This window comes from Thermobia domestica, chromosome 2, assembly GCF_964235325.1.
Source record: "Thermobia domestica chromosome 2, izTheDome1.hap1.1, whole genome shotgun sequence".
Classification (NCBI taxonomy): Eukaryota; Metazoa; Arthropoda; class Insecta; order Zygentoma; family Lepismatidae; genus Thermobia; species Thermobia domestica.
In genome coordinates this window covers 19,366,861-19,392,042 of record NC_137455.1, presented here as the reverse complement: position 1 = coordinate 19,392,042, position 25,182 = coordinate 19,366,861, and the positions used below count along the sequence as shown (strand labels likewise).

Genomic DNA, 25,182 nt, shown 5'->3' with positions numbered 1-25,182 from the left:
AGTTGTGATTTGGACGCTCGAAATTATTAATATTTTAATATCTCGACGTGAGGTAGAGACTCATATAAGTTCTAATACACCAAAAAGTTTTTTTTCTTTCCTCTTTGTCCAATTTTTTTTAAAGTGAAATAAGTGTTTTTTTTTTGCGTATGTCGCAAATCATCATTTTGTTTTAGCATGCCTAAGATATGATACATGTATTTTTTTCCATTTGTCAATATGATTGAATATATAAAAACTTACTAAAATTTAATACTATGTACTCTATTAATATATAACCAGGAACTTGTGCTTTTAATATTTTCTTCATAATTATATGTTTGTCTTTCTTTTTTCACTATGAATGTAATAAACTATTTGTACCCTTGTAGTTAGTTGGTTTCCTTTAACCATATATACACTGTCCTGAGTGAGTGAGCGAGTGAATGCATGATAGATTTAATATAAGCAATTCTAGTGATATCATTTGTCATATTAACATCTGTAATATATGTGTCATGTTTTAATATATGTGTTAAGGTAAATAACCTAGGTCATGAAGGACCGTCACTAACGGTTTAAATCGGCTCGAGGAGTGAAGCAAAATTAGCAGGATAAGCCTAAATACGACATCTTTCTTCCAGGAAGTTGAGACTTCGATTGATACGACACATAAATTTATATTGAGTTAATAAGTTTTTTTTTTTTTCTCTTGGCTAATTCATATGTGTGGTCGATCCTAGAGAACAAAGTTCAGGTGCTGGATAGTTATCAATCACCGGTTGGAATAACTTTACAAAGAATTAAATTTCACTTTTCTCATTTCCAGGTCTAGGTCTGGGCAACCCGATGATCGTGGTGCCTGGAGCTAGGTCTGGGTGGTATGAGGGAACATGTGTCTATTCCGAAGCATTCCAAAATTGATTAGTTGTTAATAACATTTAGAATGATTCATCTTTCAACGACTTTCCCGACCTTTTACTATATTTCCGGAATTATCCAGTAATCTGTTTCTCATTAAAATACCCTATTTCTTTTCTTTCTTCTTTACCTACCTCCTTCTTTTACCCTTCTACTTTCTTCTCTTTCTTTCCTATTTCTAAATGAAAGAAAACGGAGTCATGATTGAGAGTAGTCGCTATTGGCACGGTCAATAAGTTGTTTCGATGAGTTTTCTTCGGGAGTCCGATATGGAATAATTAACAATAACAAAAGGTTTATTGGAAGTTACTCTATTGGAAAATAATCTGGATTTCAATCAGTAGGCGATGTTTCGTAATCGTCCTCGTTAAAGAGAATTAATTTGTAGCGACTCCTCTACATTAGCTCTTTTATCTTCGTTAATTTTTGTTTTCTTTCAATATTGGCTAACTGTGACAGGATCTGTTGCCCTGGAAACGGCGGTTTCTATGGCAACGGACAAAACGTTTTCTTTCATGTTAAACTTGACAAAATTACCTTTGGTTGTAGACAAATCCACTTGCAGAACAGTTATGGAAAGAGAATGGAGCAAGTTCTCCTACATCAGGGATACAGTATTAAAAATGAAGTTGGTGGACATGGGTGGTAGCGTTGGAAAGGCTCGTGTCTCCTGAGCTCAGTAGTAATGTCAGAAATCGGTCCCAGGCCCTGAGACCCCAGAAATGAGGTCCCAAAGTTTTGGACTCGGATTTCTCCTATTTGACTATTAAACATGGAGTTCTTGGACGTATGTGGTGGCGTTGGAACGATCTTGGTCCCCTTAGCACATCGGAAATGTCAGAAATGGAATTCGGGACCCGGTGCCCCAGAAATGGGGTCCCGAAGCTTTTGGCTCGGGCCCCTCTATTCACCTATTAAGCATTAAGTTGTTGGACAGAGTTGGTGGCATTGGAAATGTCTTGATCCGTTGAGAATAGTGGTGATATCAGAAATCGAGTCCGCGTCCCGAATCCATAGCAATGGTTCTTGAAATTTTGGGCTCAGGTCTCTTCTATTCGACTAATTAACATGGAATTCTTGGACGCAGATGGTGCTGATGGAGAGGTCTGGGTCCCATTATCACATCTGTGATGTCAGAAATTGAACCCAAGACCGGAGAAATGGGGTCCCGAAATTTTGGATTCGGGTCCATTTTATTTGCCTATTAAACATGGAGTTGTTGGAAGAGAGTTGTGGCGTTGGAAATGCCTTGGTCCCTTGAGCACAGGTGTGATATCAGAAATCGGGCCCTGGCCTTGAAGCCCCAGAAATGGAGTCCCGAAATTTTAGTTTCGGGTCACTTCTATTTCTCTTATAAACATGGAGTTGTTGGATGTGGATAGTGGCATTGGAAATGTCCTAGTCGTTTGAGAACAGTGTAGTGTCAATAGGACCCCGAAGTTTTGGATTCGGATCCATTCTATTTGTCTATTAAACGTGGAGTTGTTGGATGAGGAGGGTGATGGCGTAGGAAAGGAGCGGGTCGTCTGAGCACAGCGGTGATAGAAATCATGTCCGGGCCCTGAAACCTCAGAAATGGGATCCCGAAGTTCTGGGCTCGAATTCCTTCTATTTGTCTATTAAACATGAAATTGTAGGACGCAAGTGGTGGCGTTGGAAAGGTCCCTTGAACATCCCTTGAACACTTCGTTGATGTGACAAATCGGGTCCGGTCCCCTTTTTTATTATTTACGTAGCAAACCTTTTCTGTGGCTTAATCTCAATACCTAAGTGTGCAAGATATATATATATATATATATATATATATATATATATATATATATATATATATATATATATATATATAGCTGAGTTGGTTTTATCTCGCGCAATCAAATATTGTGATTGAGCCACAGCAAAGATTTACACCACAACCCAAAACTTCGAGGCCCGGACCTCATTTCTGACATCACTGCTGTACTCAAAGGACCAAATCCTTTCCAACGCCACCACCTGCGTCCAAAAACACGTTGTTTAACGGCCGAATATAAGAAACGCGAACCCAAAATTTCGGGACACCATTTCCGGCGTTTCGAATTTAGGGCCCGATTTCTGACATTTCCGCTGTGCTCAGACAACCCAAACCTTTCCAACGCCACCACACTCGTACAACAACTCCATGTTTAATAGGTGTATAGAAGGAATCCGTGCCCAAAACATCGGGACCCTATTCCTGGGGCCTCATGGCCGTGGCCCGATTTCTGACATCACCATTGTGATTAGGGTCCCAGAGCTTTCCAACACCATCGTCTGCATGTAACAACTTCGTGCTTAAATGGGAAATTCAGAATGGACCCGAACCCAAAATTTAAGGGCTTCGAGGTCGGGCTCGATTTCTGACATTACAGCTGTCCTCAACCGATCCCAACCTTCCAAACGCCACCACCCTAGTACAGCAAAATCATGTTTAATAGGCAAATAGAAGAGACCCGAGTCCAAACTTTTGGATCTCATTTCTGGAGCCTCAGGCCCCGGGTTCCATCTCTAACATCACCGCTGTGCTTAGACGACCCGAACCTTTCCAACGCCACCATCCTCGTACAACAATTCCATGTTTAGTAGGCGTATAGAAAGAACCCATGCCCAAAATTTCGGGACCCCATTTCTGGAGACTTATGAATGGAGCGAGCCCGATTTCTGACAATACCACTGTGCTCAGAGGACTCGGATCTTTCCAACGCCACCACATGCGTCAACCAACTCAATGTCTAACACGGCTTCTCTACCGTAGAAGGATTTTAATGGAATTTTCTCCATGCTCTTTACAGCTATTTACAATATTTCACAATATCGATAAGAAATGAAATTTCAATACATTGGAAAGTATATTCTTTTAAAATGTTCGAAATGGGTAATAGCATTAATTTCCAGTAATAATTGTAAACTTTTGTAAGTTTATTCTGTATGTGACCACACAATAACATTTTAATTTCGATTCTTTTACGGTAAAAAATATTTTGTTAAATGTAACGGAAATTCAAAAGAAAACTTTTACGAATTTCTCAATATTGATATTGTGTATATTGGAACATATACACACACAGTTATATATATATGTATGTGTGTGTGTGTGTGTGTGTGTGTTTCGTATGTATGTAGATAGATACAAAATATCATACAATTAGATACGTGTACACGAATAGATCCTGGCGATACAAGGGTTGATGGAGAAATGATCCTAATAAATTCCTTCAGATTGGAAGCATTTCCTATATCAACGGAATAAAAAAATAAATCACTGATAGTGATCAGTCTTTGAAAAAGACGAAATAAGTTGGGTTAAGTTCTGACCCCTTAAGCTCCTATTCTACAACTGCTTCGAGTTGGAAAATGTTATTCCCCTTGTTTACATTCATTTTTAATATTCCCTCGCAAACAGCAACTTGCGTATGTCTCTTCACTCCTTCCATTTTCATATCTTCATTCTCACCTTCGTGTCGTGATTAACCCGAGTGGGTAGAAAAGCATGATCAACTAAGCAAACCCATCACCATCAAATTCTGAACACATATTTAAGACTATGTCCGTTTCTGATTTCGAAAACGCTCTTGCAAACACTATAAGTCATTATTCGGCACCTTGTCATTAGCAAATCATATTACAGAGTGTTAACAAATTATACCGACAAACTTTAAGAAGTGATTCCTCACATCAAAATAAGACAAAAAGTTCATATAGATCTATGGCGGAAAGTGCATCGTTTCAGAGCTAGGGCTGTCAAAAATCGCGAAAAAGCTAAATTTCAACAGGTCCTATTTCGAATTCCAGAAATTGTGGATGGTAGTCCTTATCAGCGTAAAGGAAACCACACATACACAACTTAAAAGTACATATTTCATCAATTTTCAATAGTTGTACAGGTATTTCCTACAGGGCGTAATTCTCAGATATGCTCTCAACAGAATTTTTAGATATACCCTTACTTCAAGGAGGGTCCAAAGTAGGCAGGAGGTAAGCCTTGACAACAATGGACATCTAGTGCTTCGGAATGAAGTCGGAAGTGATAGGAACCGGTAGCTCCATATTTTTGTGTTTGTGTTTGTGTGTGTGTGTTCAGAATAACGTGTGATGCGATGCATTTCGTCACGATATATTTAACATTTGTTCATTTATAAACGTGAAAGAAAACATCGCAGCATGCGTTTTCCCGAGTACGAGAGACCTTGCTGCTGACGATCCTTAACACTTCCGACATCGCGCCAAAGAATTCCGTGTTCATTGCTATCAAGGCTTATCGTTTGCCTACTTTGGACCAATCATAAAGTCAGAGCATATCTCAAACTTCAGTTGATGGGATGTCTGGGAATTTCACCCTGCAGGGAATACTCTGTATACCCATTGAACATTAATGAATATGAATTTTTGGTTTGCGTATGCGTGACTTCCTTTACGCTGATAAGGACCATCATCCATAGTGTCTCGAATTCGAAATAGGGCCTCTTGAAATTTTGCTTTTTCGCCATTTTGGACAGCCCTAGCTCTGAAACTATGCTCTTTTCCCCACATGTCCACATGAAATTTTTCTCTTATTTTGATGTAAGGAATCAGCTCTTACAGTTTGTCGGTATAGTTCATTCACACCCTGTATAACAACTCTCTTTAAGTAATAAGTAAAAACTTATTGTGACTCTTATTGAAACGTTCGGTTGCGGGCGGAGCGAGCAAGAAATTTTTTTTAACAAATCTAGCTATTACTTTGCAAACCGACAACAATATTGATTTAATAGGACGCTAATATCTTATTGAGGGACGCGTCGTTCATTCATTTCCAACACTTGTCTTTTCCTCTTCCTCGTTCGGCGCCCTTTTGGTATCAGCGCCCGGGCGACCGACCGCGCTCCGCCCTCTAGCTACGGTTCTGGGAAGGAGGAATGTTATTAGAAAAATTCTGGAGCTGTTTGGTTGACCATAGGCACTCTTGATTATAGTATGTATCGTTAAAGACATTTTTCTTTTGGTTTAACAACGAAAACAACAAACATCTGGCAGCTCTTGTTGGGAAACCGTGTATATGACAATTTCAATCACAAACAGTTACAGTTAAAGTGATCGTAGTAGTGTGAAGCATTAATAAGTGGTAACATGTTAATCACTGCTAATTTGTGTAAATTAACTAGGAAACGAGCAGTACATTGTACTTATTGTTCTGTCATGATCTAGAAAACAAGCCAACGATGCAGTTTGTAGTATTTGTAGTTTTGAATAATGTTTACTAACTTTACTGCTATTCGTTCACATATTCACGAGATTTGGTGTTTTTCACGCTGGTTCTAAGAGCCGTACAATATCCAGCACTTAACACCAACTGCTTTCTGAGCAATGTAAGTATTATGATGGTTGTGTTGTTAACATTTCCTACGTATTTCTAAGACGCAAGACAATGTTGCAATTTATCAGTGTAGAATTCAAACAACTTTAACAAGATGGATAGTTTGTGATTGCTAGGAGGAAAATTTGATTTGATTTTAAATTCAACGTCCTTTTCAGCAGCGAGGTTATATGAGATTGGTGCATACAGTTTAACGTGAGATCCGAACCACATGACCCCATGCCGTAAGCGTCGGTGGACCACCGATGGGCAACTATAGTGCTGCCAAAATGTCTTGAGCCGTGGCAAAAATGTGAACTAAAGCTCACACTCGCTACACACCCACGCGTTGAGCCAATAACGGTTCAGCTCTTGCTAAGCGAGACTGCCTTAGCGAAAAGGAGTGGAATTCCTTCAGCCGATAGCAGCGCTTGGAATAGAAGACTAGGTGTCAAGTCAATGCGGTATATGTGTAGCAACCTCTCGCCAAGAATTGGCGGCCCCGCAGCGACGATCCACGGTGGCCCCACTTCCGTTTTGAAAATTATACCACCAGTGGCCTACCAGCGGCAGAGACGCAGACGAAACGCCAATGAACCACAAAATTACTCCCCCAAAATATGTTAAATCGCCTATATGCGTAATTTGTTTACATTAAGATGAGTCTAAAAAACACTTTAAAAAAAGAAAAAAGTACCCCGGGGTGGGCGCGAACCACCAACCTTACGATTACTACGAGCATGTTCTTCCGACTTCGCCACGGAGGCGATTAAGAAAATTTCCCTTGTAGAGGAATAAATCGTTGAGGTATTTTTAATCAGAGTGTTCTTTTAACCATTATATTCGACGATAATCGTTTGGGATCAGATAAAATGCGATCGCCATGTAATTTTATAACAACATGACGTACGTCTATATAATTTATTTCATAATTCTCCCATATTCAATTTCAAATGATCGGCGACAGTCGCCATCGAAATTCATACAACTATACACACTCATCTCAAGATTTTTCATTTCATGATGTAGAGGCAAGGGTTACTCTTGTCCCCTGGAACTTATTTTAGGAACAATTCTTCAGGAAAAAATCATATTCAATGATAACCGGATGCATATGACTGGCTATAGTTTATGTTGGTCCCTTCGCGATTCTCCGCGACGAATCAAAGGAGAGCAGACCAAAATGAAGTCCTCGCTGCTACGCAGTGGTAACTCAAACACCCCGACTCTAGACATCTGTTTCCACACGACGAATACCTGCTGCCAGTGCCATACTAGTGGCAATCCTTCGACATTTCGGTATATCGAAGATCGACATTTACCGACAAGTGGACCACTAGGTGTTGATGACATTTACGGCATGGGGGAACTTCCGCCGGGAATCGAACATGGGTCTCTGACGTGAAAGACGCATACTTTAACTGCTCAGCCACGAAGAAAGGGATCTATTTCAAAGAAAAAAAAATCTTAATTATTTGAAGCTTACTCGACCATATCGTGTTCTCTGATCTATCGAACAGACGGTGCTCTATTACCTACTAAGAATGCTCTGTTCGTGTTTCTTCCTGTTTGTCCGCAACAATACATTTTTCATGCTACGTTTTAGAAGTTGGATAGTGAGAACTTGAAAAATGAAGCAGTAAAGTAGAGCTTCATTCGAAGATTCGAAAATAAGTATTTAACTCTTTTAGGATTTCTACTTTTTGAGGTAAATTTTAGACTTTCACTCAAAAGCTACTGTTTCTTTACTATTTATAGTAAGATCATGGTTCAAACCTCGTTTTTTCAAAATAGAGCGTACTTTCCAACGGTACTACTCGCTGGACCGCATTGTACACCAGAAATGAGAAAATTGGGTAAAACCAGACGCCCGTCTGGCGACTCATTTCTTTATCTATCTATCTATCTATCTATCTATCTATCTATCTATCTATCTATCTATCTATCTATCTATCTATCTATCTATCTATCTATCTATCTATCTATCTATATCTATATCTATATCTATATCTATCTATATATATATATATATATATATATATATATACACACTTCAAAAATGTACTGTACTGGGTCATTACTATTTGACCTAGAGCCATGGTTTAAACGCCGTTTTCTTCAGTATAATGAGCCCTTTCCAACGGTAACATTCACATGTCCGGAAAATTTGAAAAAAAAGAACCCGGAGTGTTTTTGAAAATCCCACCCAAATATTTTGTCCCTCTGACCCGGGTCTGGGTTCACTTAGAGATTCGAGCGTTTTTTTTATTTACAAAAATACGGTGTTGCGTACATAATACGTGTGCAAAATTTCAATCTTGTATGTTGAAAACAAAGGGCAGAAAAAATGGTTGAAAGTCTGAATTTAGGTCCTATATACATATATATACGTGTTATAAATATTTACTGCTTCATTGCTATTTGGCCTAGAGTCACGGTTTAAACAAAATTTTCTTGAGTATAACAAGCCCTTTCCAACGAACCACTCACATGTCCGTATCATATACCTGAACCGAAAAAGTCGGAAAAAACAGGAAACTTTTCTGAAATAAATCTCGGAACACTTGCGTCCCTCGGAGGCCCGGCTTCGGTTTCGCGTAGAGATCTGAAAAAAAAAAAAAAATAAAAAAATACCCAAAGATACACACCACACAATCCGTATGCAAAGTTTCAATTTGATATCTTGGAAACTAAAGACGTCAAAAAAAGTTCGAAATTTGCCTTAAGAAAGAAAGAAAAAATAAATAAATAAAAGTCATGCACCTTCGCCCCCACTTGGCGCCTTCAAGTTGACCATCCGGTTCCAAAACATATCTGGGGTGTTCTTTGGTCCATCCTTGACTTGACCAATAAAAATTCCCGACTTAAATACCTATTATAGAATCTAAATAAACGATCAAAGACGATACTACGCCATGGTAACAAAAGTTACCAGAAATCTTAAAAGGGTTAAACGTGGAATGGATAGGTACGAATGGGCGGAAGGAATATATAACATTTTTCGTGCGTAAGAAGAAATAGAGAACCGTGAACAGAAAAAAAAAGATAAGAAACTGTGAATCACTAAACAGAAAGATTTAAAGCAAGGCTTGTAAACAGATCATTGAAGGCAAAAAGAATGACAGAGTTAACGAATTACGAAGGGAAACAGACACAGTGAAGATAGAGTTTCATAAAAGAAAATGAAAAGGCATATACGAATTAGAAAAAAGTTGGGTAATATGAGCAATACAAGAACGTGAACTCATTGAAAATTCCGAGAGAACAACGAGGATACGATGGCAGTAGAAAATAAACTTTCTAAGACAGTATAAGCAAGATCATGACTAGAAGTTTCAATTTCGTTCAGTAGATGTTAAGCGCTGAGGATGTTTGGTGCATCTAACGCCGAGATGTGTAACTTCTAGCATTCTACAATCGTAATGTTATTAGGATAACGGTAGTTGGCCTTAGAAGATTGTAATGATTGGGTTGTTTCAATAGTAGAAAATGGGATATGGATAGCTACCGTTAAAGTCGCCGTTACCCGTTAAGATATTAAGAGATTCGCTCCGTTAACGAACTTGGCCGAAATAATCGCTCTAGCTATTTAGTGCTTAAAAATCAGAACTCAAAAATTCTCTTTCGTTCAAGACTTATCGTGTACCGTAATGGACGTACTCACTAACATTACAATCTTATAAGGCCCCACTAGCCTGATCCTAATAACGTTACAATCTTATAAGCCCCCACTAGCCAGATCCTAATAACATTACAATCTTATAAGGCCCACTAAAGTAATCCTAATAACATTACAATCTTATGAGCTCAACTAGAGTGCTCCTAATAATATTACAATCTAATAAGGCCCACTAGAGTAATCCTAATAATGTTACAATCTTATAAGACCCACTAGAGTAATCCTAATAACATTACAATCTTACGAGTCCCACTAGAATGCTCCTAATAACATTACAATCTAATAAGGCCCACTAAAGTAATCCAAATAACATTACAATTTTAATAGGTCCATTAGAGTGATCCTAATAACATTACACTCTTATAAGGCGTACTAGCGTGGTCCTAATAAGCATTCGAAAAACAGCATCCTGCGCTTCAGCAATACATCAACAATTGTGTGGAATGTTGGGAAAGCAACTTGCTCACGACTTCCAAATACGACTGGATCCAGTATGTTACATGTTCGAAATGGATACACAAAGTCTGTACTCTGTATGGATTACTGTGCGTGAATTGTAGAACTATAAAGGTAACCAAGAAAGTTCTGTCGCTTTTTGTGAAGGTCTGTGTTCAATTGGCCCTCACACTGTGAGTTGAATGCGAATGGAGCTAAGACGAAGGGCAGTTGTTGGTGTGGGTATATCCAACATACTACCTGGTTGTAACAGTTCAGTTATACCGTGAACTTGCGTAGATAGAGTGAACATAGGACCTTCACAGTGCGTGTATGCTGTACGAGTTCAAACTTGGGTCAAACGCCACTGCAGCGGGGCGGAATAGATGCTAGACCTTTGGTGAGGGTGTCGTGACTACGCGAACAGTGCAGCGGTGGTTTAGCAAGTTCAAGGACGATGACGAAGCTCTCGAAGACGTACCACGTGGCGGAAGACCAACACATGTACAAAATTAAGATCTTCAGGCAGCAATTGAGGCGAACAGTGAGCAGACATATGAGGAACTGGGGCTAACATTCAATGTTAGTGGAGAAACCAGTTGGCAGCACCTCCATAAACTTGGGAAGCACTACAAGATGGGTCTATGGGTCCCACATGATTTGTCTCCGGACCAGAAGGCTACGCAAGCAAACACCTGTGATTTTTTACTGTGTCGTCTGAGGAAGGGGCCATTTCTGGACAGGCTATTGACATGTGATGAGAAGTGGGTCCTGTACGAAGTTCCATGGCGCCGTCATCATTGGTTAGCATCCCATGAACCGGTTCCAATACAGCCGAAACCAGCACTGCACCAGAAGAAGGTCTCCTGTGTGTTTGGTGGACTGTTCGCGGCATCTTGCACCAGGGACTGCTAACAGCTGGTCAGAGCATCAATGCAACTCTGTACTGTCAGCAGTTGAGCTGTGTTCAAGAAAAACTCAAAACTTTGGAGTCAGCACTTCTGAGTCGTAAAGGGTACTCCTGTTACAGGACAACGCTAAGGATGGCCCGGGACAACATTCTACGCCTTGAATGGGAAACATTATTGCATCCGCCATACTCCTGGACATTGCGCCGTCCGATTATCACTTGTTCCATTACTTAGACAATCACCTTAGAGGACGCCGGTTCAAATCCCTAGTAAAGATGCAAAATGCATTTGATACCTTCTTCGCTTCACGGCCCACCAAGTTCTACCGCGATGGAATCGATGTCCTTCTAGAACGTTGGCAGAAGGTCGTCGATGCTAATGGGGACTATTTTCGATCTTCCAGGTACGTCTTAAGTGACATATCGATGTTCGAAGTTGGTGGGTGAAAAAGCGACAGAACTTCCCTGGTTACCTTATAATATTCGTACGGAGAACTTGGAGAAATTAAAATGATTCAGTGCGATATCCTAGTGCTTTTATGGCATTAAAAATTGAATGTTTCTCTAGTTTGAAAGAAAAAAAAATATCCATAGAAATTCTTCCTAATGGGTGATATTTGTTTTTTTGTTAAAGTCCATAGGCTAGTTAAATTTCAATGAAATAAATTTCCACAAAAATTAAATATGCTATTTTTTTCTATTCAGTTGTAAAGAAGACGGTGGGGCATTCGGTCGAAAAAGTGTAAAAAAGCCTTTTCATGCCAGCCATCCTGAATGAGATTTCCCTGGTTTTTCCTCATTCACACCAGGCAAATACCGGGATGGTACCTAACATATAGATCCCAAGCCGCTTCCTTCCTTTTCCTCGGATCATGTGATCGCCGGGGGATATAATCCCTCATACATGACAGTCCATTGATGCCGAAAGCCCAAAAATCTAATTCGTAAATACTAAAGTTATATATATTAAAAAATGTGGCGTTTCTCCTAATTTTACTCTAGTATTTTTGTTGTTGTTATTGTTATTATAAGTATAGGAATTGAGAATGCTGCACTGCGTTACGGATTTTTTTGGACATGTTGATCGGTATTTTAACATGTAGTATTGATCTAATTTGTCCCATTTAAATTCTAAAAAAAATCCTTTATGTAATTTTTTGATTGAATATTTAATCTGTTGGTTAGCTTTTTTTTTGTATAATAGGTTCAATGCTCTTTTATGTTTTATTTTGTTTATTGTGTATTACCTGGTAATTTCTCTTCATTGTGTTGATATTTGTGAATAGCATGTGCTTGTTCATGTTTGTTTGTATAGCATTCCGTTCTTTATATTAGCTTGTTCGATTGAATACGGTTGACCTTTGATGTTTATATCTTTTATTTAGATCTTGTCGACACTTTGTCCAGTTTGCTTTATGGTATTGATGGATGATTTTGTTATTACTGCTTAACATTTTCCACTCTTCTATGTTAAAATGGCCCCGCGTAGCGTAGTCGCTTACGTTCTCGTCTTTAGTGCGGGCGGCCCCAGGTTCGATTCCCGTTGGGGACACTTAGTCGAAAAAGTGAAAAAGCTTTTCCAGGTCATCCATTCTGGGTGAGATTTTCCTGGGTTTTCCTCATTCAGTCCAGGCAAATGCCGGGATGGTTTGATCCCATGCTGCAAATAAGGTTGGCCATGATTTGTTGAGACATGAAGTTCCATTACTCCACTAGCACTGTTAACAATTTCTGAATGGTCTTTGCTAAACGTGTTACAAGACGTCTCCATGAGCATCCTAGACGTGCTCGATAGGATTCAAGTCGCAAGAACGATAAGACCAGTTCATTCGCCGAATACATTCTCGTTCCAAGAGCTTCGCCGCCGGCGCTATTCAATGCAATTTCTCATTATCGAGACCGACTGCACCTCTGAGTACACGTCACGTATGTGGAGGAGGAGTACAGTAGACTCTATCATAATAACGTTGACCGATGAATGTACCGCGTTCAATGATTGAGAGGTCAATATGTCCATGAGCACTACGCCTAAAAACACAGGAACACTGGAGCACTAAAATGATAATGTTGAACAATGTCTCATCCTTAGTGATAAGTGTCCAAAATCACTACTCAGGGTGAATCGACTCTAATCGGGGAAGATAACTCCTCGGTCTAGTCCTGATGTTCTTGCCAATACTGCAAATGGTACCGCTGATGTACTGTATTACTGGAATACAGCTTCTACTGCTCGTTTGGATGGTAATATTGAAATGCCTTTCGTTCCACGTCTCGGGAAGTTAAACCGAAGAAATGTTTGCCCACATGCAGATACTAATCTACCAACATATTTTCCAATATAGATACAAAGCACTTTTTTATTTCAAGAAGTACAGCAATAAGTTCTTGAACTGTTGTGAGCATAATCTTTTAATGAAGCCCTTGAAACCCAAGCTGTTTTGCAGCTTTCTTCAGACCCATTTCTTTCTTGCGAACTGCTTTCACAGCTCGAACCATAGTTTCTTTATTCCAGTGTTTCTGTCGTTTTATCGGACCAGAAGGCATCTGAAAAGATGAGAGCGCAATGTATCTAGGAGACTAATATCGTTTCGGGGACGGTATTTAACATATACAGGGGGATGATGTTCGTATCTATATAAGCATTATAGCATCGTGATTGAACATGACGTGGTACGAGACATCACTTAACTATGTTTTACAACCTTTATTTTGATGTACTAATTAAGGTAAAGTGAAACGCCTATCTTTTTGCGGTGCAGTGGAAATGAGTGCAACCTCCCTTAATTTTGAACACAGTAAAACACTTATTTTCACAACATTATCACTGACGTGCACACACCAACCTTTGTACTCTCATTGGATACTACATAACCCACTTTCAAATAGTTCTGCATTTTTTTGGTGGTTGAAACTACGTTACAATAAAACCCCCGTAAGGGACGGTATTTGGTGAGTTGCTATAATGAGGTCCCTTTCCCTATTTTTCGTCCTATAGGCAAGACTACTTGTAGTACCACACAATAAATCTTTTGCGCATTGGGTATGGGAGTTCTCTGTACAAACAATTTGTTATGGTTGTTTTGTTTTCTCTTGCGAACTCAAAAACAACAAATGAATCGTTGAGTTCGAAAACCAGTCATCTCCATCGAAGCTAATTTGAGAGGAGTGACAAACAAAACTAAATTAGTCAATATGCATCTGACATATAGGGCTGTTTTCATTTTCGGATCGTAGAACTGACATTTTTCAACTTTCCAAAAATGAAAATAACCCTATATGTCAGATACATATTAATTTAGTTTTGTCTGTCGCTCCTCTCAAATTAGCTTCGATGGAGATGACCGGTTTTCGAACTCAACCCGATTCAAATATTGTGGCACCCTTATGAATGTGGATTCAACAAGATACAACTTGAAGTGAGGTGACTGGAACTCAAAATTTTTCTTTGAAAAAAGAAGTCCCCAAAATCCTTTTACAACTGTTAAGATTTCATAATGTGCTTTTGAAAACAATTCTGCATCATACTCTTTTAGTTTTGTTCCATCAGAAAGGGAATGAAAATATTTTGTTTACAAGAAACACCTCCTTTCCCTGTTGTCGAATGTAAAATAAATAAAAAATTAAATGGACTGATTGTAAATGTATTACCTCTTCTTGATCTTAAATTGTGAATCTGTGCAATGTTTTCTTATTTTACTCATTGTTTGAGACTTTTTGTAAATACCTAAGTTTTCAGTACCAAGAAGTAAAAATAAATTTATGTGATAACAGGAAATATGAAATACACAGTGACAGTAAATTTTAAGGGGAATATTATAATTATTAAACGATTTAGCTTAAAAAAAGAATAAAAACTTATTTTAGCCTTCGACATTGTAATTTAGACACGTCAGCTGGTAACGGTGCAGTGATATATAGAAAGTGCTTGTTATCAGTGCGTGTCTGAAAAAGGAGTCATTGGTTTAAATATTAGTTTAAAGGTAACTTAGTTATCTGATCTTTTGTTTCATCACCTAAGTCTACGTGATTATTTGGCGAGGCCAGAGCTAGGAACTTATTTTCCACAAGAGTTTGGAATACTTACCAACTCAACCACTCTATATTGGAGAGGAGGACAATTGGTCTCTAGGATCAAATGAATAACTGCAAAAATTGGATCTGTAAGCACTTCCATTCCTTCTGGCAAACAATTAATTGTCAGATTGATCATCAAGTTGATATCCAATATCAAATGCCTGTATTATAAATAACATGTTTTAATCTTGATTTGATAACTAATACAGGGTGTATCAAAAAGAATTTTACAACTTTGAAAATTCATATTGATTGTTTTATTTATCTTACAGACATGGCTTTGGTGTCATTATGTAGCAAAATACATCCTTTTTTTTTTAACGTAATCCTAAAGAGTTTCCATGTGGCTTCCATTGATGATGTGGCGGAACACGTCCCATCTCAAGTCGATTTCTTTCCAAAAATTCCTTGCAAGCAATCCTATCATTTGTTTTAATTCTTGCACCATTTGTAATTTGTATGGTTTGAGATGCAACCGTTTTCTCAACACACGCCAAACTGTCATGCGTGGGACGCCCAGCTGTAGAGACCTACGCCGGGTTGATTTTGTAGAACTGTTCACAAAGCTTTGTTTCACTTGCTTTACAATGTCTTTAGACGTAGGGGACGACCTGAAGATTTGTTTGTCTTACCGAACATCCAGTCGGTCGAAAACACTTATGTCACTGGTAAATAGTAAGCCTACTGGGAAGATCTTTACCATACTTTGTACGAAAATTAAGTTGCACAATTGTCACAGACTTTTATTCTTCAAACCAAAACAAACAGCTAGCACGCTCGGGAACAGTAAAGGCAGCCATCTTTGCTGCAACTGTCGTTAGCGCTTGTGGTGGCTTGTTTCTGAACTAGAGTACTACGTGAGTCAACACTTGATGTATTTTGCTACGAAATGACACCAAAACTATCTCTGTAAAATGAATCAATCAATATGAGTTTTCAAAGTTGTAAAATTCTTTTTGATACACATTGTAACAGATAAAATAAACTCTTACAACTGAAACGTACTCTGATATTTTAACAAGTTTACTCTGGAATTGCCTGTAGTTTTCGTCAAACCCTCTGTAGGATGTAGAAAGGAACTAATTATAAGTATAAAGTTTAATTAAAGTTTAGGAATGCTTTAAATTAACTGCTTGTAGAATGATTTGGAGCAAATACGGAATATGGGACCACTTTTTGGAAAATTTGAAATGTGCGACAATTAATATTTAAGAAACTTCTCCCAGCTTACATATTAACGTACGGATGGTGTTGCTAACTTAGCTCTATTGCCTTAATATTGTACTATGTAAACAACGCATACAACATATGTACAGTATTAACAAATGTATGTCTTTATAAGGTACTTAACTTGTTCAAGTACTTGTCTTAACCTGAGGAAATTGTGAATATCTGTAGAGTTATACTAACTAACATCGTATAATAGCGGATCGCCCCTTCGGGGATCCACTTCAGGAAACTAGTTGCATTCGTGACCTTTTATTGGTAACCTAGGAGGACAACACATTTATTTTGAATTTCAAATAAAATTTACTTTTCTATTAATTTTTTCTAATACATAAGGCAAATATTAGTTATATTTTTCTAACAGTTAGTCAAGTAATTAATAAAACATACGAGAAAACCATATTGAATATGACTTGACATCCAACATATATAGTAGCATTTAAAAGAAAGCAAAATCTAAATCTTTGTTCCTTACATTCAAAGCACTCTATATAGAGATAATAGTGTGTACGTCTCATTAAAATAGTTTTTACTACAAAACTTATATCACAATGGACGTTTATACTTAAGCATTTGTATATTGTACATATTATACGTATTGCATTAAATGATGGGTCGAGAAAAAAAAAAGTTCTCCAAGTTCTATGTTTTAGTACCCCTTATAAAATGTTTTAATTGTTACTGCAGGAAAATCCATCCAAGTGAGCTGAATTCAACATGAATGGAATCGAATGGAACCTAAGAGTTCCATATGGTTGGAAATGACGCAGCTATCAGGTACGGTATTTTTTACAAATAATCATCAATTGTCATACCTGATGCACTTCCACAGTAATTTTCTTCATGGGCCCAAATGACGATAAACCTTTGAAGAGAATCTGGGTTCTTTTACAGTAGTGAATAAACTATGTGTCTCTATAGATTAATCATGTTATCATCTTATGGACGCCTTGAATGCGTCTGCCTCTAGTATAACATTTTGTAAGAAATATTCATTGCTTGATTGTTATCAGTAAACAATGTATCTCTATAGATAAATTATGTTATCATATATTAGACGTGTTGTAATATGAATGTATTTATTGCATTATTTAGTAGAAAATGTTCATTGCTTGATTGTTATCAGTAAACAATGTATCTCTATAGATAAATTATGTTATCATATATTAGACATGTTGTAATATGAATGTATTTATTGCGTTATTTAGTAGAACATGTTCATTGCTTGATTTTTATCAGTAAACAATGTATCTCTATAGATAAATTATGTTATCATATATTAGACGTGTTGTAATATGAATGTATTAATTGCATTATTTAGTAGAACATGTTCATTGCTTGATTGTTATCAGTAAACAATGTATCTCTATGGATAAATTGTGTTATCATCTATTAGCATGTTGTAATATGAATGTATTTATTGCATTATTTAGTAGAACATATTGATTGCTTGATTGTTACACTGTTCAACAACGAAAATGTAAATTGAACAAAAAAAGCTAATTCTTATTGATTTTGTGGTGCTGATCACGAATTTGAAAGTTATTTTCGAATATTAGCTCTACTTTTCGTTTTACAGGCATGTCTAATAATAACGCTTTAAAAATAAATATATTCGCTTCGTTTGGGGTAAAATGTTACACTGATCCGGCAACACTGGAGAAACTATATGAACGCTTGGTTTCATTGTGTTCCTTATCTCAGTAGTGTTCTGCTATTGTTAGAAAAGACAGGTTTAGTGCAGTTATCAGCGTTTTGGGTATGACGTTTGAGTAGTGCAGGACATAAAAATACAACTACAAGTACGCAAAAACACTGGTATTTCGAATGTATATTTTTAAATAGTTGTCGGGACTATTTCAAGTGACATTTTGAGGATTTCAATAAACAAAAATGCCGCGAAATTGTGTAAACAGTGCGGATAGCTTCTGCTACGTGTGTGGGGAAGTGACATTTTCTTCACAAAAGCAGACTATAACACCACTAATAAGAAAAGCCTATCAATATTACTTTGGTTGTAAAATTGGAGACCAAGATAAATCTTGGGCACCCCACATTGTGTGTAACACTTGTGCCAGCAATCTAAGAAATTGGATTAATGGGAAGGGGCGCTCAATGCCTTTTGTAGTGCCCATGATTTGGAGGGAACCAAGCTACCACATCAGAGACTGTTATTTTTGTATGGTTCCTTCCGTCAAGAAGGGAATTTCTACGAAGAAGAAGCGGGCCTTGATCTATCCTAACATTCCTTCTGCAATGCGCCCTGTTCCACATGGAGAAGGACTACCTGTTTCTGACCCACCTAAAGAATACGATCTTTTTTCTGATGATGATCAAGAAGTTGAAGCTCCTGAATCAAGTACTTCGAAGGACCCTACGTTTTTTGTAGAAGAACCTCCATGTGAACCACATAGACTTACTCAAGAGAAAGTAAGTGATCTAATCAGAGACTTGGACCTCTCGAAAAGCAAAGTCGAAATTTTAGCGTCACGCTTAAAGCAATGGAATTTATTGCAAGAAAAAGTAAATATTTCAGTGTATTGGAATAGGGAGAAGATGTTCACTTCATTTTTTACTATGGAAGACACACTTGTGGCATGTACAGATGTAAATGGTCTCATGAGGGCACTTAAAATTAATTACGAACCTACGGAGTGGAGGCTCTTTGTAGATTCGTCCAAGGTGAGTTTAAAGGCAGTGCTTTTACATATTAGAAATGAACTTCCTTCAATTCCTGTAGGTTACGCAGTTCATATGAAGGAATCTTATGAAAACTTGAAACGTTTACTTCAAGCCATTAAATATTACGATTTTCAGTAGCTCATTTGTCGTGACCTTAAAGTAATAGCACTGTTGCTAGGTATGCAGTTAGGGTATACAAAGTATTGTTGCTTTATAAGTGAATGGGACAGTAGAGATCGTGAATCTCATTACCGCAAAAGTGATTGGAGTACCAAAGAAACTCTTCAGCCGGGAGTGAAAAATGTGCAGCATGAACCACTGGTAGATCGTAACGGAATTTTGCTTCCCCATATTAAATTAGGTCTTATGAAAAGTTTTGTTAAGAGCATGTACCAAGAGGACGAGGCCTATAAGTACCTAAGAGGACAATTTCCTCGATTAAGTGATGCCAAAGTTAAAGAGGGTGTTTTCATAGGGCCACAGATTAGGCAACTATTCAAAGATCAAAAGTTCGACGAAATTCTCCAAGGTGAGGAGAAAGCTGCGTGGGAAAGCTTGAAAAGTGTTTGTTCACAGTTCTTGGAAAGACACCGAGCAACAAATTACAAACAACTGGTAGCAAAGTTGTTATTGTGCTACGAAAATCTTGGTTGCAATATGTCTCTGAAACTCCACTTTCTTCATTCACATCTAGACTTCTTTCCCAAAGATTGTGGAGCAGTAAGTGACGAACATGGTGAGCGTTTCCATCAAGATATTGCAGCCATGGAGAAGAGATATGAGGGAAAGTGGAGTTCTAACATATTGGCCGACAACTGTTGGACTATTGCAAGGGATGCTCAAGATGTAACCTACAAAAGGCAAGCCAAGCGAAGACGCTCAAAATAAAATAAACATAATCCTGTACAAGGGATCACTTGAAACTTTTGTCTACATTGCAGCGTAGTTCTTGCACAAAAAGGTATTTGTACATATTTTTCATGTTTTGATGTTAATACTGATTTTTATTACGGAATTGTTAATGTTTAACTTGACCACGGTTACTTTATTTTCTGTATCGCTGTGAAACTGGTATTTGCGCAATTTTGAAAAAGGAAGTACAAGGGTATAGAAAGCTATAGGTTAGGGTACTTCTTAACTCCCCAGCTTATCACATCACAGTGAAATAGATTAAAAAAAGTGAAATGTAGGTTTTTACAAGGATTTTGCTTAAATGTTCTATAAATATTAATACATTTGTATATATACAGCTACTGTTGTACAAGGGCGTTTTTTTCACAACCTGAGCTAAGAAAATTCTTTTATTATCATTTACTTTCATATTATGCTTAAATGAATGTAAAAATCGCAATTTCAAAGAATTTACATACTTTCGATCAAAATTTGTTGAACAGTGTTATCAGTAAACAACATATCTCTATAGATAAATTATGTTATCATCTATTAGACATGTTGTAATATGAATGTATTTATTGCATAATTTAGTAGAAAATGTTCATTGCTTGATTGCTATCAGTAAACAATGTATCTCTATAGATTAATAATGGTATCATCTATTAGACATGTAATATGTATGTATTTATTGAATTATTTAATAGAAAATGTTCATTGCTTGATTGTTAGTAGTAAACAATGTATCTCTATAGATTAATTATGTTATCTGATAGACTTATTTATATCCATGTATTTATTGTAACATTTTGTGGAAAATATTTTTTATTTTATAGTTATTAATAAAACTAGTAGTTTTCGTTAATGGGAAAAGTCGTTCTACATTGATTTTAACCTATAGTAATACCGTTTAAATATTAAAATCATTATATACCATTTAAATATCTCGCTGTATGCATAAAAATCTGATTTAAATGTCCTATTCGCTACAAGAATATTTTTTTTTATATTTAAAAAGTAAGCTAACAAATATTTATTTATTTATTATGTGAATTTATTTGACTGTGTATACTTTGCGAGTTCTGGTCATACAATTTAAGCGTTTTGTAATTATGTACAAACTATCTTTACTTGATTGTTACCTTATAATTATTCTTAAATTAATATTTACGAGGTTGACTTCTTTTATTTTCCTTTAATTCTTTTCCTACAGAGGAGATATTGAATTCAATTTCTGTGCCAATTTTGGTGACGATTGGATGAATTCAGTATACCTCTTACAATATATACTTTTAAGTCTGAAATCCTGGATTTGATGGCTAATAAATCAGGAATCAAAGGTATGTTGTAAAAGAAAGTAATATTTTTCTACCCAAGGCTGGCAACACTGATAAAGTTGAGCATGCACAGTAACATCCCGTAGAATTTTTTGCTCGCATCACAGATAAAAAAATCATCCGAATGGAGTTGCGTGCATGCAAATAGGAGTAAGGTGAAATGAATCCCAGTAGACAAAATCCCACTAAATAAGAGATTTTCATACGATTTCTGAACGCCGAAAGACAGAATGCGACATACATCGGGAATTGTGTGCCACTTACGTATCGACAGCAATGAGTGAAGGGAAGGTCAGGCAATAGTGATGAGAGTTTCGGGGAGGGGATTGAAATGTTCATGATAATCAGTGTAGCGGAAGGCTAATGTTAAGGGGGACGATATGGTGGAACGTGTTAACGAGAAATGCGATCTAATCACCTGCTCGCAATAACTGAACTTACCAAAGAATTTCTAGAAGTGTCTGCAAAAATAGTGCATCGAATTGTGATTGACAAGTTGGGGTATTACAAACCTTGTGTTGGGTGAGTGCTAATCCTTTCGGGCTCAGACTACCAATCTTTTAAAACCATCTTTCAATTGTTTGTATTCTGCATCATTTGAAATAATATTTTTCAATTTATTTTTGAGAATTTGAATTTGTTTATTGTTTTACAAGAAAACACTATGTCCACGTTTGTGGACATTGGTTCAGTAACAAGCAATTGCATATCTAAATATTTGTGAACAATTATGATACATTTTATTCCGTTTCTTGCTATACTACACCTTTCTTCTGACATACTATTACATTGTTGTGACACAATAAAACAGCAGCTACATTTATATACTTAAGATACATGGAAGGAATACTATCAGGTATACTATTTTATTTAGTAATGTTTTCTTTACATTTTTCTCCTTTCTTGAGAACATAACATGACATCAAATTATTTGTTGTGTTTCTGAATATCCATTTTCTTATTTTTGTGGAACAAATAAAAGCAATTTTCATCTTTACTTTTAAAACAAACATATAGTCAACGTTTTCGTTCTTTTCATTCTTAGGAGAGCTAATCAATGATGTTCCAAATTTGCTTTAGGGTTCAGATATCGACGATTTAGATAATGATTCATGATTTTATGGATGATGACTCCAATAACTCTAGCAGTGAAGATAGCGATGGCGGTGTTGCAAGAGACGAAAATGGTAAACAATAAATTATACTCGTTATCTATTCCAAAGAATTGAATTATTTCCACAAAGTTATTTGGCCAACTTGTTTATTTAGAAGATGTCGCACTATAGATAATTAAAGTGGCCACATTTTGAAATGGCCTTCCGTCGTTTATTTGGATTGTATATACTAAATTTTTCTTGGTTGAACAAAAATTGGACAAAATTTTGAGGTAGTTGAAATTCAAATTTGAACGTGTCGCACTACAACTAAATGGGCCCGCCTCTGATTGGCCAAATAACCTCGTGTACGTAATTCAGTTCTTTAGAACAGATAACAAGTACAACAATTTATTGCTTTCCATTTTCGTCTGTTGCAACACCGCCATCGCTATCTTCATTGCTAGAGTTACTGGAGTCTATCCATAAAATCTGGATCGTCGATATCTGAACCCTAAAGCAAATCTAGAAATCTTCTATGGTTAGCTCTCCTAAGAATGAAAAGAACGAAACCATTGACTAGCACAAAATAGTAGAACTTATTATACGAGAGTTACAAATGTTCCTATATTTACTAATAATGAAAATGAAATAATGATATCGTTAGATATTTTACTTCTTTCAATGCATTTGTATCGTGTTTCGTTTCTAACATGTACAATTTTGTAGCAAAACAAACCTAAAAAGGTATACGAAAGAATATAGAGAAACAATTATCTAATATAAAACCAGTGTACACAATTGTGGACATTTAAAAATAAGTTCTCATTATTTTTTGTTCTCCAGAGATAAAGTGAAGCTAATAATTGCCAACAAGTCTCTGAAACTTCAGTTGTTTATCACAAAAATACTTGATTGTAGCAATAATATATTTGGGCGAAAATGATACTTGCTTTTCCAACTTACAAAAGTCTGTGTTCCACCAACACCTACCATCTAAAAACAATTGAAAGGCAGTTGCCACTTGCACTCGAGCTTACCGGAAGAAAAATCTATGTGGTGTTCACACTCGTGTGTACACCAGGAATTAATCGAGTATATCTAACGAAACAATCAGGAAAATATATCAATTTCTATGCACAAATGTGCACATAGGGACCGAAGAGGCTAAAAATGCTGACAGACGCTTACAAATAGCAAAGAATGACAGCTGTACGAAATCTTTTGACCCGCTGGGAGAAAAATAGGGATAACCTCTTTTCTCACATAATAACGGGGGATGAAACCTGGATATCGTATATCACTGGGGAGTCAAAGCAGCAGTCAATGCAATGGCGGTACTCTGGTAATCCTAAAAATGGAGAAATTCAAACAAACACTGTCAATTCACAAACTCATGGCAACCATGGTTTGGAAATTCTTGGAACTAGGACGAAAAATTACAGCAGATGTGTATTGAATAATCTGCGACATACCATTGGAAATTGGCGGGAAAGAATGTTACGCTCTGGAATTCTTCTGACTCATGACAACGTCCACCCACATACAGCTGAGTATTCTGTTGAGACAATTAAAATATTTCGATGGATCTATTCAATTTTCTCCCTTACAGCCCGACTGTACCCACAGTGATTTTTTTTCATCTGAAAAAGTGGCTTGCATCGAAGAGTTTTCATGACAACGAAGCCTTATGACATCAGCCTTGGACTGGCTGCACTTTCAAGCGGCAGGTTTTTACACAGACGGTATAAGAAAGCTTGTGTCACACTACCAAAAGGGTCTGGGCGTTCATGGTGACTACGTAAAAAATAGCCAATGTATGTATTTGTGTATCGATCAAAATAAAAATCTTGTCATTTTACTATTTTTTAAATTATCGGCCCTTTTTTTGGTATGGGCCTTGTATTTCACATGCATACTACGGAAATCAAGATCTACCTCAGTGCCAAATTTAATCAAGTTTGAATGAGTTCCGTAAGTCGCGTACGTTATAAACTGAACTTATTTTTTAAAAAGGGTGTCTAGTAAAGGATAAAAGATCTGTTCTATGTTAAGAACTGACCGTTTGCTGTTTCCATTTTCTCAGAAGTATTGCTAATGTATTCAGAGCCGTAGCTAAGGGGGGGCCAGCGGGGCGCCCGCCCCGGGTGCTGATAGCAAGGGGGCGCCGAACGAACAAGGAGAAAGAAAAAGTGGTGTTGGACATGATTAAAGATGAGTCGCCCCCAGAAAGTATTAGTGCCCTATTGGATCAATATTGCTGTCGGTTATCATTGAAATACGTAGATTTCTTAAAAATTTTCTTGCTCGCTTCGCTCGCAATCAAAGAGTTTGAATAAGTCACAACAAGTTTTTACTTATTACTTAAAGAGTTATTATAGATGATTTCTTAATGACATGTGGTATACAAGGCGCCGAGTAATGACTTATAGTGTACGCAGGAGCATTTGCAAAATCCGAAACGAGCAAAGTCGTGTTCGGTGTTTTGACAGTGATGAGATTGCTCAGTTCGAAACGTTTTTCTACCCAATCGGATTAATCACGAAACACAGTGGGGCCAAAGCACTGAATTCTTGGCAAAAATAAGAATTCGCAATATGAAGCAG

General features: G+C 37.1%; 1 protein-coding gene across 2 annotated transcripts in view; it reads right to left on the bottom strand.

The window, feature by feature from the left end:
- LOC145671161 (protein EFR3 homolog B-like) overlaps positions 1–25,182 on the bottom strand; it is a 126,862-nt gene that overhangs the window by 57,902 nt on the left and 43,778 nt on the right. For both annotated transcript variants that reach the window (XM_081740007.1, XM_081739999.1), the window contains exon 5: positions 15,356–15,506. In XM_081740007.1, coding sequence (XP_081596133.1) covers positions 15,356–15,506 — 151 coding nt within the window. The remainder of the gene's footprint in view (positions 1–15,355; positions 15,507–25,182) is intronic.